At 42.4% G+C, this 14,200-nt stretch overlaps 1 protein-coding gene across 5 annotated transcripts in view; it reads left to right on the top strand.

The window, feature by feature from the left end:
- rptor (regulatory associated protein of MTOR, complex 1) overlaps positions 1 to 14,200 on the top strand; it is a 204,499-nt gene that overhangs the window by 175,606 nt on the left and 14,693 nt on the right. For 3 of the 5 annotated variants that reach the window (XM_082537586.1, XM_082537589.1, XM_082537590.1), the window contains 5 exons: positions 5,468 to 5,573; positions 9,465 to 9,579; positions 9,652 to 9,776; positions 10,687 to 10,812; positions 13,749 to 13,796. In XM_082537586.1, the coding sequence (XP_082393712.1) occupies positions 5,468 to 5,573; positions 9,465 to 9,579; positions 9,652 to 9,776; positions 10,687 to 10,812; positions 13,749 to 13,796 (520 nt within the window). The remainder of the gene's footprint in view (positions 1 to 5,467; positions 5,574 to 9,464; positions 9,580 to 9,651; positions 9,777 to 10,686; positions 10,813 to 13,748; positions 13,797 to 14,200) is intronic. The other 2 variants (XM_082537587.1, XM_082537588.1) reach the window with 2 other exon arrangements.

Raw genomic sequence — 14,200 nt, 5'->3', positions numbered from 1 at the left:
GAAATGTTTTCTTGTCTTCCTCCGTATTCCACTGCTAAGCCATCTACCACTTTAAAATCAACTTAAGTCAGTTGCTAAGCAACAAAGCAGCACAATATGGCAGATAATTTTCTGTTTACACACATTTATGTGAATTTGTGTCACTGGTGTGTGTTTATCGTGCTTTTTTGCAACAGTTTGAGGACAGATTGAGCTGTCTGAGGACATAAACTCTGTGTTATAGGATTTATTTTAAAAAGTAATGAAGTCTTATGGAAAACAGCAGGGTGGGGACCGATCACAGTGAGAGAGAAAGTACCTGCTGTTTGTACGAGATGGCTTTGCTGAATAATGAGCTCCATAATGTAACATCCTCCTGAGTGAAACTTAAGATTAAGACAAGTGCTTTCACCCGGCACAGTAGTAACACCGAAATGCTTTAATATTAAATCAAACTAACGCGTGTTTAAACGGCCTGAACGTGTCGTCTTTTCCAGGAAAAAAGGCAAACAGTGTCAGCACATTTTTGTAGGTTAAACAGGAAGAAAAGCGATATAAAAAGAGCCAGGGTCAAACAGAGGAGAAAATGGAAACTTTGCAAAGTGCGTGAAAAATAATAGGGGGTCGTTTTTGCTCATGGCTGATATAGAAAGAAGATATTAGTAAAATAAAAATATTTACAAAACATGTAAGATGTTGTAGGGGGAAAGTGGTGGACAGGAGAAAGAGAACACAGGAAGAAAAAAATAAAAGATGATGAAAGTAAAATATTTGAAAAGGAAAGCAGACACTGAGGGGCAAATAGAGGTGGGCGAGGAGGAAAACAGAGATGCTAAAAGTGAAAGAAAACTCAATATGAAGAGCATGGTGGTGGGATGAATAGGATGAAAGAAATACGGGGCCAGGAGTGGCAACAAAGGCTGATAAAAAGCAGAGAGATGACTGGATGTGAAGGCGAGTGAACGAGCTCAGAGTAGATGGAGGAGGAGGAGTAAAGGGGAGTTTTGCCGCAAATCATAACGCTGTGTTGGCAAAATTTTGAGTGCTGTCATCAAACTTAACTCCATTACAAAGCCATGTGTGTGTGTCTCAAAGTCTGCACACAGGTTATCATATCACTGTGTCAGCAGCACACTAGAAGAATGTGTATATTTGTGTTATTGTCTCCACACATCTCACATGAGAGACAGAAGACACGTCCTCTGCTTCAGGTTCATATTTGTTTGAGAAGCAAAGAGCCGTGGTTACATGCACAGCTTCGTGTGGACTTATTATACTCATATTTTTATTCTCGGACTCTAACTTTGTCTCAAATCCAGCTTTATTCTGATGCTTGTCCAGTTCAGGGTCTGACATTATTTTTTGTCTTGAAGTGTTTTACTCCTATTTTATTAGTCATCACTCTTAATGTCCGTGTTATTTTTCCTAATTATATTAATGTTTTTTTTTCCCAGGGGCATATTTTTCAGAGATCATGGATGATTGTAAAACACAAATACAGAACTTTTTGAGAGCTTACAGTCATAAGACAGCATTAATAACTGTAGGTCAGGTTGTGATGAAATCAGCAGAGACTGAAACCTAAAAACATTTCCAGCTCATTTTAATTTTATTTAAGTCATTTTGTGATCACGAGTTTCAGCTAGGCCTCAGTCGTGTAGTCCTAGAGCAGCTAACTTGTTAGCAAACACCAACAACGTTTCACTGAGCAGTTATGAAACTTTAAAAAGTGCAACGAAAGGGGAAAGGGGGGGTTTTAATGTGTTATTTTTTCCAGCATTTTTGAGCCTCCCAGACTTCTGCAGTTCAGGACATGGCAACATGAAAATGTCAGGACTGAACACCATATTTATACCAAGTGTTGCCTTCTATCTGTAACCAGCTTTGAGCCTCAGTAGCAAAATTTGTCAAGGCAAAAGTGCCCCACTTTAATCTCTGCCATAGAGAAACTGCAGCATTGGTAACGTGGCTGCTTCATTTGTTTTCTGATCATTTGCTGAATTTTGAGAAATCTTTCAAGGGCCATGTCACCACGTGCTCCAGGCGGTCAAAACTAGCTGCACCATATGAAAGTTTGCCTGATTAGTAGACATTAGGACAGCATTCCTGAAATATGTCTGTCCATCTTGGATTGAAAGATTTTCATACCATCCAGCTTTGAACCGCTGAGAGAAATAGGACCATCATTTTGCAGACACAGCCAACAATGTCACCACAATTTGTTCACGCTGGTCATCTTTCATCTGGCATAGCCCAAAACATTTCAGATGTACAGATTTGAAGTTTAGAAAGTAGTGTTCATCGCATCCCACAGCTCAACACTCCCAAGATGCAATGCTAAATGTCAATGAGAAGTAAATGTGTGAAACCTCAAGGGCTGAAAAAAGAGGCTAAGGTGATAGTGCCGAAAACTACAGTACCTGTAACTGTCCTCTGAAGCTGGCTCCAAAAGTGAGCCAGTCACCATAAAACTTAAACTGTTAAAATGTCCACCGTTTGTAGCCAAAAGCAAAGTTTGGGTTTTTAATTGAGAGGGGCTGTTTCTGCCAGGCTTCAGCTCTACAGGCCTCCTCTGCCATGTTTGTGCTGTTGGTGCCCTTTGGAGCAGTTTAATGGAAACCTCTGACAAATAATCTGGTTTACTGTTTGGACCATCTGAGAGGTTTGTGATTTAATTTTGGTTGAGGTCAATTCTAGTAATTTGTTACCTGCAAAGTAATGGATGCAGTTTGGTAACCAAGCGCCATCCTTTCATCTCAATATGGTCACTATTAGACCAAAACACTAACGTGGACGTGGCCAAAATGCAGGTGACCTCACAGCGGTTGCATCCATCTTTTTTGTACAGTTTACGGGTCTGAAATCACAGGTTAGCTGCTGACTGTTGACAGCCTGTTTGGCTGTCCACATACTTTGGCCTTACTCTACACTACACACTATCGATTTTACTGTATATGCACAGCGTGCAGAGCTGTGTGGAGATTGTATGAGAGACTCTCACACACATTTTTACTCCTCAGGGTCTCATTATACGTTACATTAGCAGCTGACACGCTGCAGCATACCAACCCTTGCAACGACAGCATCAGCCAGCGATTTCCACACAGGTCGACATCAGACTTCTAAATCTGCCTCCTCTGAGAAACCATAAAACCCCAGAGACCCTGTATATGAATGATTTGACTGAACACACGCTACATACATCTTTCTCACAGACACAAATCTGTTTATTCGCTGTGAGGTGTTACAGTATGTGTGTTTTATTTCTCCAAAAGCCAACACACGCCAGGCGAGGACATTGCAGGAACAGTGGCAACATGGTACTATAACTTTGTGGGTGGGTGGGGTAGGGACTGTTTAGCATTCATGTGGCGTGGGAGGCCTTGCTGTAGAAATGTGCTTCATAAGCACACGCTGGCACCCGACATTTAAAACCACACACATACATTTACAGTTTTCCTCTGTTGTTTATTCACAGCCGCGCAGTTAACGTTTAATTTATGACTTTAATTCATGGCGCTGAAGAATGACACAGACTTGCTTTATATTAAACTCTGCATATTTAATGTCCAGTTTAAAAAAAAAAAAAAAAAAAAATTGATTCTGTTCCCTTAAAATAAAGTGGGCGCAAAGTCTGTGGGGCCCATTTTGTTACGTAAGACTTAATAAAGTTAATACTTTTAATATTGTCCCACTGCTCAATAGATGTGATGAGATGTGATTACATAAAGTGAACTTGATACCTGGACTCATTATCTTGGTAATCGCATGAGCGTCCCTTAACATTGCACCGAGGCGATTCAGGCTTTCCTGTGAAGTTGAAAAACTTTATGGGAATGAGCACAGATTCTGAAAGGAAAGTCTTAACATTTAAGAAACTACGAATCAATCAAAAGGTTTATAATAATCTTGTCCATGTTTTAGTGGCCTCACTGGAACATGTGTATCTCTAAAGCTCGCTATACTGACAGGGCACTGAGTCCTGCCAGCACAAGGAGGAAATACATACTGTGTAAATAAATGATGGATGGGGGTAGCCACTGTGACATAACCTACTGGTTTCTGCAGCGTGCTGAAACCAGTAGGTTATGTACGTCTTTTATCCTGTCTTCGTTCTCTCACCCCAACCGGTCGCAGCAGATGGCCCCGCCCCTCCCTGAGCCTGGTTCTGCTGGAGGTTTCTTCCTGTTAAAATTGAGTTTTTCCTTCCCACTGTCACCAAAGTGCTTGCTCATAGGGGTCATATGATTGTTGGGTTTTTCTCTGTATGTATTATTATAGGGTCTATTGTTGTGATTTGACGCTGTACAAATAAAACTGTATTGAACTGAACCGTCAATATTAGCATGTTTTTAATAGTCTGCAGAGACCATATTTGAACGAGAGGTTGAGTGCTAAACTAGCAGCTAATGCAAACTTAGTTAGCAAGCTACTGCATCCATGTATTAAATGATTTCATCTCAGAAACAAATCTGAGAAGTAGTAACCATAAGGGTAACATAAACATTTACAATGTGTGTCACTTTATTAGGTACACAGCAAGCTATTTACCTCCTACTTTTTATTGACACCAACAACCAGCCACAGGACAAATCCACCAGTATCAACAATCCAAGTGCAATTTCTCCATGAGCTGCAAATTCTAGTTAAGATTAAATTTATTACTATAAGATTATCTTTATAAGAGCATAGACATGAGGACTAAATCATCTTTGGATACACTAAAATGTAGTATTTTGACCCTTGGCTAAATAGCTGTGCTAATATTAGATTTTTATTAGATAATTTGGCTGCTAAAATAATTAACTTTGTGAACTCCTGTGGCTTTTTGTGTGTCTCAGGTAACTACAGAAGCTTGCTGACATAGAGATAGCACCAGCATTGAGCTACATTAATCATCTGGCACACAGAAACCTAAAATGTTGAGCCTTTGCTAACTACAGAAGCTGTTAAGAGAACAAATCTAACTGAAAACAGGGTTGATATTAATATTTCAAGTGACGATATTGCTTCTGCAAACTCTATCTTGTAATTTTCATTAATTCGACTTGAGGGAAGTAAAAACGTCAGGTGTGGAAAATATACAAAATTGTTCTTTTTCTTTAAATTTTACTCAGAATAGAAACTAGAAGGTTTTTTTCCTTTCATTGATAGTAACCATTATCCAGAGAAGAGTCCAGGCTGTATCAGCGAAGGAGGGATTATAATGGTTTCATCTGTTATTTGGTGCAGTGGTCTCTGAATGTGGGGGAGAGCACAACAGGATTTAATTAAGTTTTCAACTTTGAAATTTTAAATGTACACTCAGCAAAAGTGTCAATGTTCAAGGCTCAATAAAAATGGATTTATTGCGGCAGTAATTCGATATTGTCCCTCTGAATTTTTTATTCGTTTGTTTGCTTATCGTTGTAGAAATGTTCCAGATGGGGAGAGCAGTTGTAAATCTCTTTTTCTCTCTCTTTGTCTTTTCTTTCATGCAATCTCGCAGATCCCCGAGGAGCACGACCTGGAGAGTCAGGTGAGGTTGGAGCGTCAGTGGAGGTTTCTGAGAAATGCTCGCGTAAGAAGGCAGAGTCGAAGCATCATACAAAGAGGTCAGTAATGCGCACAAAAGACCTTCTTCTTCTTCTAACTTGTTCTAAACACATTTATATTTCACGTCGCTGCCTGGAAGAAAGAATCGTCTTAATGTCCTGAGGAGGATTTTCATAGGGGAGATGTTCAAATGAAATGAACAGATATTACTGGAAATTAAATTAATTATTAAAATCTCTTCCCTGGTTTTCATCCTATTCAGTATTGCATTAAATGATTCCTCTTTTGAAAGGTAGAGTGACTTTGGTTAGGGAGCATACGACATACACAAGCTCTGCGGTCACTTCACTCGAGCACTTAGCTTCTAACAGAGCCATGTGTAATTGAATGTTTACGGAGCCTTAATGAGAGCAGGATCTGGGTGAAATCCAGACTGTCCAGACAGAGCCTCCAACGGCACTTTTCCTTGTCGGCTGCTCTTTGTTTCATCCATTTCTCTGCCAGGAGGTGATTATTATTCTGCCATTCTCACCAGATTCATGTTTTGTGTTTTTCACACACATTACTGATTGTTGGGAAGCTTGATTTTTAGCGGTATTGTAATGAGAGGACTTCACAAATTATGTAGGGATGGGCTCAGGTGCATATGATGAAAGAGCAGAGGAGAGAAAAGTGACTGCACCTTGACTGAGTAAATCATCAGTCAGAAGGTTGGCCTGTGCTCAAGTATATCCTGCTTTATCATCTGTTTCACCGTAAATAGGGTCAGAATTTGCTAAAATCAACTAGCAGCCGAGGTCGTAATCTCACAAAGGAACACGGCTTCGTTTTCACCTCCTCCTTGCTTGTAGAAACACTGCAGACGTTTAAAAAAAAAAAAAAAAAAAAGGTGTTTCACTTCTTCATTTAGTGAAGGATTACTTGATACTTTCTTAACTTGGCACCAACTTCTTTTATCTGCTGTGTTTTAGCATCAGGTCATTGCTGCACAGCTGTTTGATGCAGTTTCTTTCACTTTCTATCACATCTGCATAAAGCGGCTGTTTATGGAAGTTATTTTTGTTTGTTTGTTTTTCTAACAAAGGTTCATTGGTAATATAATACCCAAGCACAAAATAGTCCCTATGTTAGTTGATTAAACTGTTACTAGTGACTGACAGTCGTGTCTAATTGACTATTTCCGGAGCCCTAATGAGGCTAACTTGGGTGAAATCCAGACTGTCCCCGAAAAATATCAAGATGCATCAAAAATTTTAGGTGAGCAAGTTTGCAAATGATTCGCAGGGATGGAAGGATTGATTGAAATCAGTTCAGAGCAGGAGACGTCCTCTTTGTGAGTCACAGGTCTCCCCTCACATGCACTCGCACATTAAAGAGGCTCCAGTGCCAGCATACACACACACTCCCCGGGTGAAGTTTGAGCAGCTCTCAAACAGAATAACTAACACCCCCGACGTCACCGGCAGCCCCCTCCACACATGCACACACAAACACACACACACAGTCACGAGGCGATTGGCGTCAGAGCTGAGGCTTGCTCACGCACACGTCTATCCCGCTCTCGTTAAATCATTGAATTCCCCTCGCAGTTTTCTGAAAGAGAGAAGTAGTAGGGTTGCCCTCATTCAGTCGAATCCCTCCAGAGAGAGAACCAAGGCGAGAGGAAGGAGGGAGGAGGAGGGGGGAGGGTACGATGGAGGAAGATGGAGGAGTTGAGAACGAGGCAGCAAAGCTAGCAAAGAGAGAAGAGAACAAACGATGTTCTGTAGCCTGTGAACCTGATCTGACTTGTACTGTTGTTTTTGTTGGCGGTGCAAAGTCTGCCCACTTCACTGTGCACTTCTGAGGTGTACTCTGTTTTTACAGTCGCTCTGTATCTACTGTGATGTCACACTTCGTGCACATAAAGCGAGTCGTGATGATGATCTCGGCCGGCTTTTAACCGCCGGCCTCCGCAGCTTCTCCCTCCAATTACATTTTCCTCCGTCACAGCTGCATCCATCCCCCTTCATTGTTCTTCATCTCGTTACGGCGGTCTCGGGAGTGAGTTCGTGTAGCCAAGGACGGGGTCGGCAGCCGGCATGTGTTGTTGCCATGACAACATATAGTGAGGCAGTCAAGTCATCAGATTTATCAACGTGTTTTTACTCGCAGCGAAACCTGCCAGTGGGGTACACAACTCCACCGGTTTCTTTGCCTCGGCTCTTCCACCGCAGACCGTTTCATGTTTTGCTCTGTTCTCCTTCTTTGCCTCAAGTCTTCCTGTCGATGGCCAGGCTGTGCTTTGTCCTTTTTTTCCTTTATTCCACGTTCTACTTCTGAAAATGTCTTCCAGGAAACTTTATTTGCTTTTTGTTTTAACTTATACAAATACTTTAAAAACCAAATACTTGTCTTTAATTTTTTTTTCTCAGTACTACTGTTAAAAGTATAAAGTTCAGATCATACTTGACCTTTGTGTTGTGTTGGGAATCTCGGCCCCGATTCCGTATTTAATTTATGTTCACCAAGCAATACCACAGCCCAGTATTTAATGTGTGCACCCAAAGCATAGATGTATGTTTTTAAAATAAATAAAGTCAAATAAAATAGAGTTAAGTGCATAAAACCTGCAGTCTTTCCAGTGGCCAGCAGCTGGCGACTCGTCTGGTTGCTAAAAGAAGTCTGATTGTATAAAAGTCTGTGAGAAAATGGCCCTACTTCTCACTTGAGTTGATTTTATGATCTGTGCCTTTATTTTCATGTCACATACAGTATCATGGTGATTTGGTAAATGACGGAGCCATTCAGGGTAAAAAAGGTGATAAAGCAGGGTGTGCTGCCAGACTAACCTCTCACTTGTTGTTCACACTTTCAAACTTGTACAAAGTGCTTTGGGTACTCAGGTAGAGTCTATGAGAGCCAGGCCATTTATACAGCCTATGATGCAAAACCTCATGAAGAATAAATTTCTCTTTTTCCAAAAGCTATTAGAAATGTGTCAGTGAGCCACATTATTGCGCTGAGTGTACCTTTTATTATCCTTTATTATCCTATATAATTAAAAACTAGTAATTAAACTGTATTCTTTGAACATTTCTTTTTAATCTGCTGACAGAGCATGGAAATATGAACTGCATTAGTGTGTTTAAGAAACTTAGAGGACAAAAGAATAATTTTCACGAACACAAAACTCAATAATGTACCACTGAGAGAGTCCTGAGGCCCTCAGCTGGTGTCTTTGGTATTCTTGGACATGACAAAACCTGTCAGTCAGTTTAAGAAAGTGTGCACTGCTAATGGACTTTTAAATAAACCTTTTTGTTGTAGCTCTTATGTTATTTTGTTCCTCTGTTTTGTACTAAAATGCTTTTGATTTTGATCAGAGGCAGAATTTGAAAAATCTGCAAGAGAAATCTTTTAAGTTTATTTGTTAAAAACCACACGCTGATCTCTGGGATACAAAAACTGGAAAAAAGATGGAAGGAATCGAGCTGTTAACAGTTTTGCCATTTTAAAAGTTTAAAAGAAAGCTTCATGGAGAGCCAAGGCCAAAAAAGATGAGTCGCTACGTAGAAGTAAAAGCACTGTGAAAATTTAACACCTCAATAGGTACAAAAATTACTACCTAAAGCCCAACTCATAAACTCTCCTAAATGCTTCTCGGGTGGCAGGAAAGTTACCTGAGTATCGAGCAGTAGTAGGTACTGACCCCAGACCAACAGTGAACAGCTGTAGGCTCCCTGATTCAGCCAAAAGCAAGAGGAAGGCGGGACAGACTACATTTTATTTGTTCATTAAGTTACTCCCTGTAAGGTTGCAGCTGCAGGCGTGGGTTAGGTGTGCCAGCAGACAGGTTGTTCCCCCATTTGCGTGCCACTTACTTTAACCTGCATCGGGAAACAAACCTCCGGTTTGGATGAATCCATCATCCTTTCATACCAACTTTTGGATTTTCTCCTCTGTTTCAGGTATTTCTCGCTTGGATGATCAAATATTCATCAACCGCAACCCCGGAGTGCCATCAGTGGTCAAGTTCCACCCCTTCAACACCTGCATCGCTGTGGCTGACAAGGACAGCATCTGGTCAGAGACTACCACATTCAGTTAAAATGTTAAACAGATCATATTGTCGTCTAATGAGTGTGTTTGTTTTAGCTTTTGGGACTGGGAGAAGGGCGAGAGACTGGACTACTTCTACAACGGAAACCCTCGTTATACTCGCATCACATCCATGGAGTACCTGAACGGACACGACTGCTCACTGCTGCTCACCGCAACAGGTTTCTAACACACACACACGCACAAAAGTGTGAGTTCAGATGCACAAGTGCATCCAAGTTATCAGCGCAAATGTCCACGCCCACTGGCAACAGCAGAAATCGCAGAGAGGCTCATTTGTAGCAGCAACAAGCCTTAAACACTTGGCTGTTACACACAGAGCACTCATGTGTAGTCATCATCATTCATCAAAAGAAGAAAGCAATTACCCTCCATGGCTTTATCTTCATCACCCACAGGAACCGGAGAAAACAACTCGACATTAAAATACAAACACATTTATTTTGTTTGGTCTTCCTTCTGTTAAATTAAGCTAAGAAGCTTTGATAAAAGGCTTCAGTATTGATAAATCTAAATTCCATCTCATCAAAAAGTAATGTTCACTTATTCAGCTTTTCCCCATCACTCATGCTCTGAAGGATAGCAGGGCAGGACATTAGTTATAAAAAAGAATCAGCATTAAAAGAAGTAAAACGCAGGCTGTAAATCAAGTGGAGACTTTTATGGCCTGTAATAGCTTCCTCATAAGAGTGCACGGACGTGTTTTATCTTGGTGTCTTTGCCGTGTTTCAGCCGCAGAGGTTTTGGAGGTTAGATTCCTGCCTCGTTGTTTCTTTCTGGCGAGATGCTCACAGGCACAGAGCCTTTTAAGATGCCGCTCGGCGTTACACACTCTCCGTCTTCTTTTGAGGAGTGTGTGTTGACAGTCAAGACACAGTGTGTGTGTGAAAGAGTCTTGGTTCAGGGTTTTCATCAACGCAGTTCAACACTTTAAAGTGCATAAAGATTACAAACAGGATGCTGGTGTCTGTGCAGCTGCGTCCAGCCTCAGCGTTTACACCACGCTGCATTTTTTTTCCTGCCTCTCTCTCTCTTACTCTGTATCTTTCCCTCTCTCTCTCGTCTCTCCAGATGATGGAGCGCTACGGATCTGGAAGAACTTTGCTGACCAGAAGAATCCGGAGATGGTGACGGCGTGGCAGGGTCTCTCCGATATGCTGCCCACTACCCGAGGTCAGCCCTCCATCAGCACGCACAGTAAAGACCAACGCTCTTTATTACTGTGTCACCAACCCATCCGCAGTCCCACCCATACCCCAAAACCACAAACTGTCCCAAAGCATCCCAGTCATACGTCCTCATTGCTCCGCCTACAGAGAAGGTCTGAGAGGAGGGTTTTTTTCTCCTTAAACTAAGTAATGAAAAAAACTAAAAGAAAAAATTCAATTTTGCTGAAACGATACAGCCACAGCTGACAATTACAGTAAAGTACATCTAATAAAGTAGGTTAAGGTTACGTTCAAACTTATATCTTTTTAAATTAAACACAGCTCAGGTTTTAGATGAATAAAAGAAAAAGTCCAACACATAACTGGACTAAAATCACACAGCACTCAGCCTGAAGGTAGTTTTTCTTGTTTTTTTACAGTGTGTTTGGTGTTTTAAACCTCAGAAATTCATCTCTGAATAAAAGGTGGCACCGATGAGAGCATTTCAGTCACACAGTGACCCAGACCCCATCAAACCCAGCAGCAAACACTCACTCGCACAGCTTCGGTTTTAATTACCGCACGTGTGCTCATCCCACAGAGCTGTTCAAATCACTAAAAATGTCAGATTTGAGGGGCAGCAGCCAGGGAAGACCACTTCACCGTCACTGGAAGTCCGGGAGAGTTTGTCACAAGCTGCTTTAAAAATAACCAATTTCACACAAATGAAAAATGACACAGCCGAAACTTTATTTCCATACTTTTGCATTCGGGTTGTTTCTGCTGCCGGTGGCGGCCGGTTTAAGTCCACGAATGTAGGTCTAATTTAAAATCCGCTGTCAGCTTCACCTCCCTCACCTTCTCACACGTTCAACATCTGTCATATATACCTGTCACACCTGAAACAGCGGGGGCTGTTTAACCTACTGCGGGCCCTACATTCCAAGTCTGCACATAATCAATCACGAAATGCAGAAGGTAGGTATTTCTCATTCTTCCCCTGTGAGATTGTTCACATTGCTTTAGTGATCGTTATAAAACTGGGACTGTGGACGTTGGTGGATCCGCTGCCATGTTTACCTTCGTGTTGACACACTTACACACAACTCCCGAGGCGGAGATATTCACAAATGCGATGCAGGCACCCACTGTACACACCTGTCAGACACTTCCACCCACCGGTGTGTTGTGTCAGGTTGCGCACGCTCTCCTTAACTCTCTCCCCTGCTTTAAATTTCTGCCACGAGCGTTTCTCAGCCGATACTACTGGGATGTTTTTGGGAGCAACTGTGACAGCTGTAAGAATGACTGTTTCTGAGCATAACCTGTGTGATAAACGCAGCGATTACCTACGTAGCGCTCATCCATCCGTATGAAAATGGTGCACTTTAGCACGAGCGCAGAAGTTTTTTTTTGTTTTTTTAATAACTGCGTGTCCCATATGAGATGCGGCACCGTGTTTGGCTAATTGGCAGCAGCCAGAGCAGAGCTGTCAGATTGAGTGACTGGCTGATTCAGTGCCTGACTGCATATCTGTGCAGAGGTGTGGACCTCATGCCGTGTGCACATACGTGTTTCCGTCATTACCGAGTCACCATGTCTCTGCGGGCCCCTGCAGGGAGGAGACACACTTAACTAACAGCGGTCTCTGCCTGACTCTCACGACACAAACCGCCCTGAGAAGCTCTCCCTCCGCGGAGGACTGTCCGACAGCGAGCCACAGCCATGTTTTCTCTTAAACTTTAACATTTAATGGTGTGCTTGTTATCCTGGATGTGTCATCGGTGACAGTCCACTGTTTTGCAGTCTGTATGCAGAACCTAGTGAAGGCATCAGTTTTAATATAAGCAGCCACTCAGATGAGACCTCGCTTGAAAAAGTTTTACTGAAGAATCCAGCTTTGGCTTGTTGTGCTCCAAAATGTAAAAAAATAAAAATGAACTTGGCAGTAGATCTCAGAAACCTCGGCAATCTCACGCAGACTCTGCTTTCCCTGGTGCATTCACACCCACCACCTCCTGGCCCAGTATTCAGTTCTGAGTTATTACCATTGCTTGGAACGTCTTTCAGATTGAGTACAATAACGCTGTGTTTAGAATTTTTAAGATTTTTAGCGTTGCCTCAGCTGCATTAATAATGTAAAACCCAATGAATTATTACACAAGTCTGTCTTCTCGCTGCCAAAATCCTGCTCTACCTCTGTAGGCAGTTGCAACAAGACTGAGCATTTCTCAAGGAGATGCTGCCAGACAAACACACTCACACAAGAGTACCAGCAGGACCTGTCCTCACTCAACCCGCCCCCCCTCCCATCGTCCAATAACACGCTCCTGTGCTGTTTTTCATCAATGATCCATCTCTGTGGACTGTGTGGCTTTTTGTTATTTTGCTGGGTCTTTGATATTGTTTTGTGGTCGTCCCCCCCCCCCCGAGAGAGAGAGGCTGAACAAGGCAGCAAGACCGAAGCAACAAGTCTCCATAAGAAACCATACATATTTGTGCACCTTGATTATTTCCAGGTGTTGTTTTTGTTATTGACCAGCCACAAACTGATGCACACTCAGCTCCACCCTGCCTGCTTTTTAACGCTGTGGGTGAAGGGATCTTAGATTCTGCGTCCTGCAGGTTCGGATGCTGGGGACGCAGTTTGTAATGCAGAGGTGGCAGCTCGGCTCAAATCTCCTTCCGCTCTTTGGTGTTGACGTGCCGCTGTTTGTCATTTGGGAGTTACCACGCTGGGAAGCAGCAGCCTTGTTCATTCCTCTGCTCTTCAAGTGCATGTAGAGTAATACCCATGAAGTGGCGAGGAGTACCCACCGTCACTTCATGGGTATTACAGCTCTGTTAGGTGTGTGTGGATGTTTGGGTTAGCATGCACAGGGGTTCTTGCTAATTTGTCGCTTGCTTTGTTACGTTCCTGCTCCCCCCCCCCCTTCTCCATCTTCCCTTCCTTCCTCCATACGCTCCTCTTCCCCCTGCTCGCAGGTCTGGCCAGAAGGGTCTCCATCTATCTTGACAGGAGTAAGCAAGGAGGTGAGTGTTGCATTTCCCTTCTATTCTCCCTCACTACTAAAGCACGTGCTGCACTAAACAGCCAAGGGTGTGTCTTTCATTTAGAAATTTCCTTTATTCCCCTGACCACTACCAGCACGCTTCATTCATTCACCTGTCTGGTGATGTTTCATTACTCCATCCCTGACAGTCAACCCAAGTTCAGAGCACGCTCCATGATGAAAAAACTTCCACTAGCACAGACATGTCCTCTTCAGAAGGCCAGCACAAACTTTTTAAAGTTGATATCAAAAGCTCTTAATTCCTACCTCCTTTAACCTTTAACTCTAATCAGGTTGTTATTTACAAACTTAGTTTTCCTTAATTTCAGACAAAAGTGAGAAAGCAGATTTCTGTTCCTCTAGCCAGCGACAGTTTAATGAATG

This window comes from Aulonocara stuartgranti, assembly GCF_965226115.1.
Source record: "Aulonocara stuartgranti genome assembly, chromosome: 6".
Taxonomy (NCBI): domain Eukaryota; kingdom Metazoa; phylum Chordata; class Actinopteri; order Cichliformes; family Cichlidae; genus Aulonocara; species Aulonocara stuartgranti.
The sequence above is the reverse complement of the archived record's forward strand: the minus strand, read 5'-3'. Positions and strand labels throughout refer to the sequence as shown.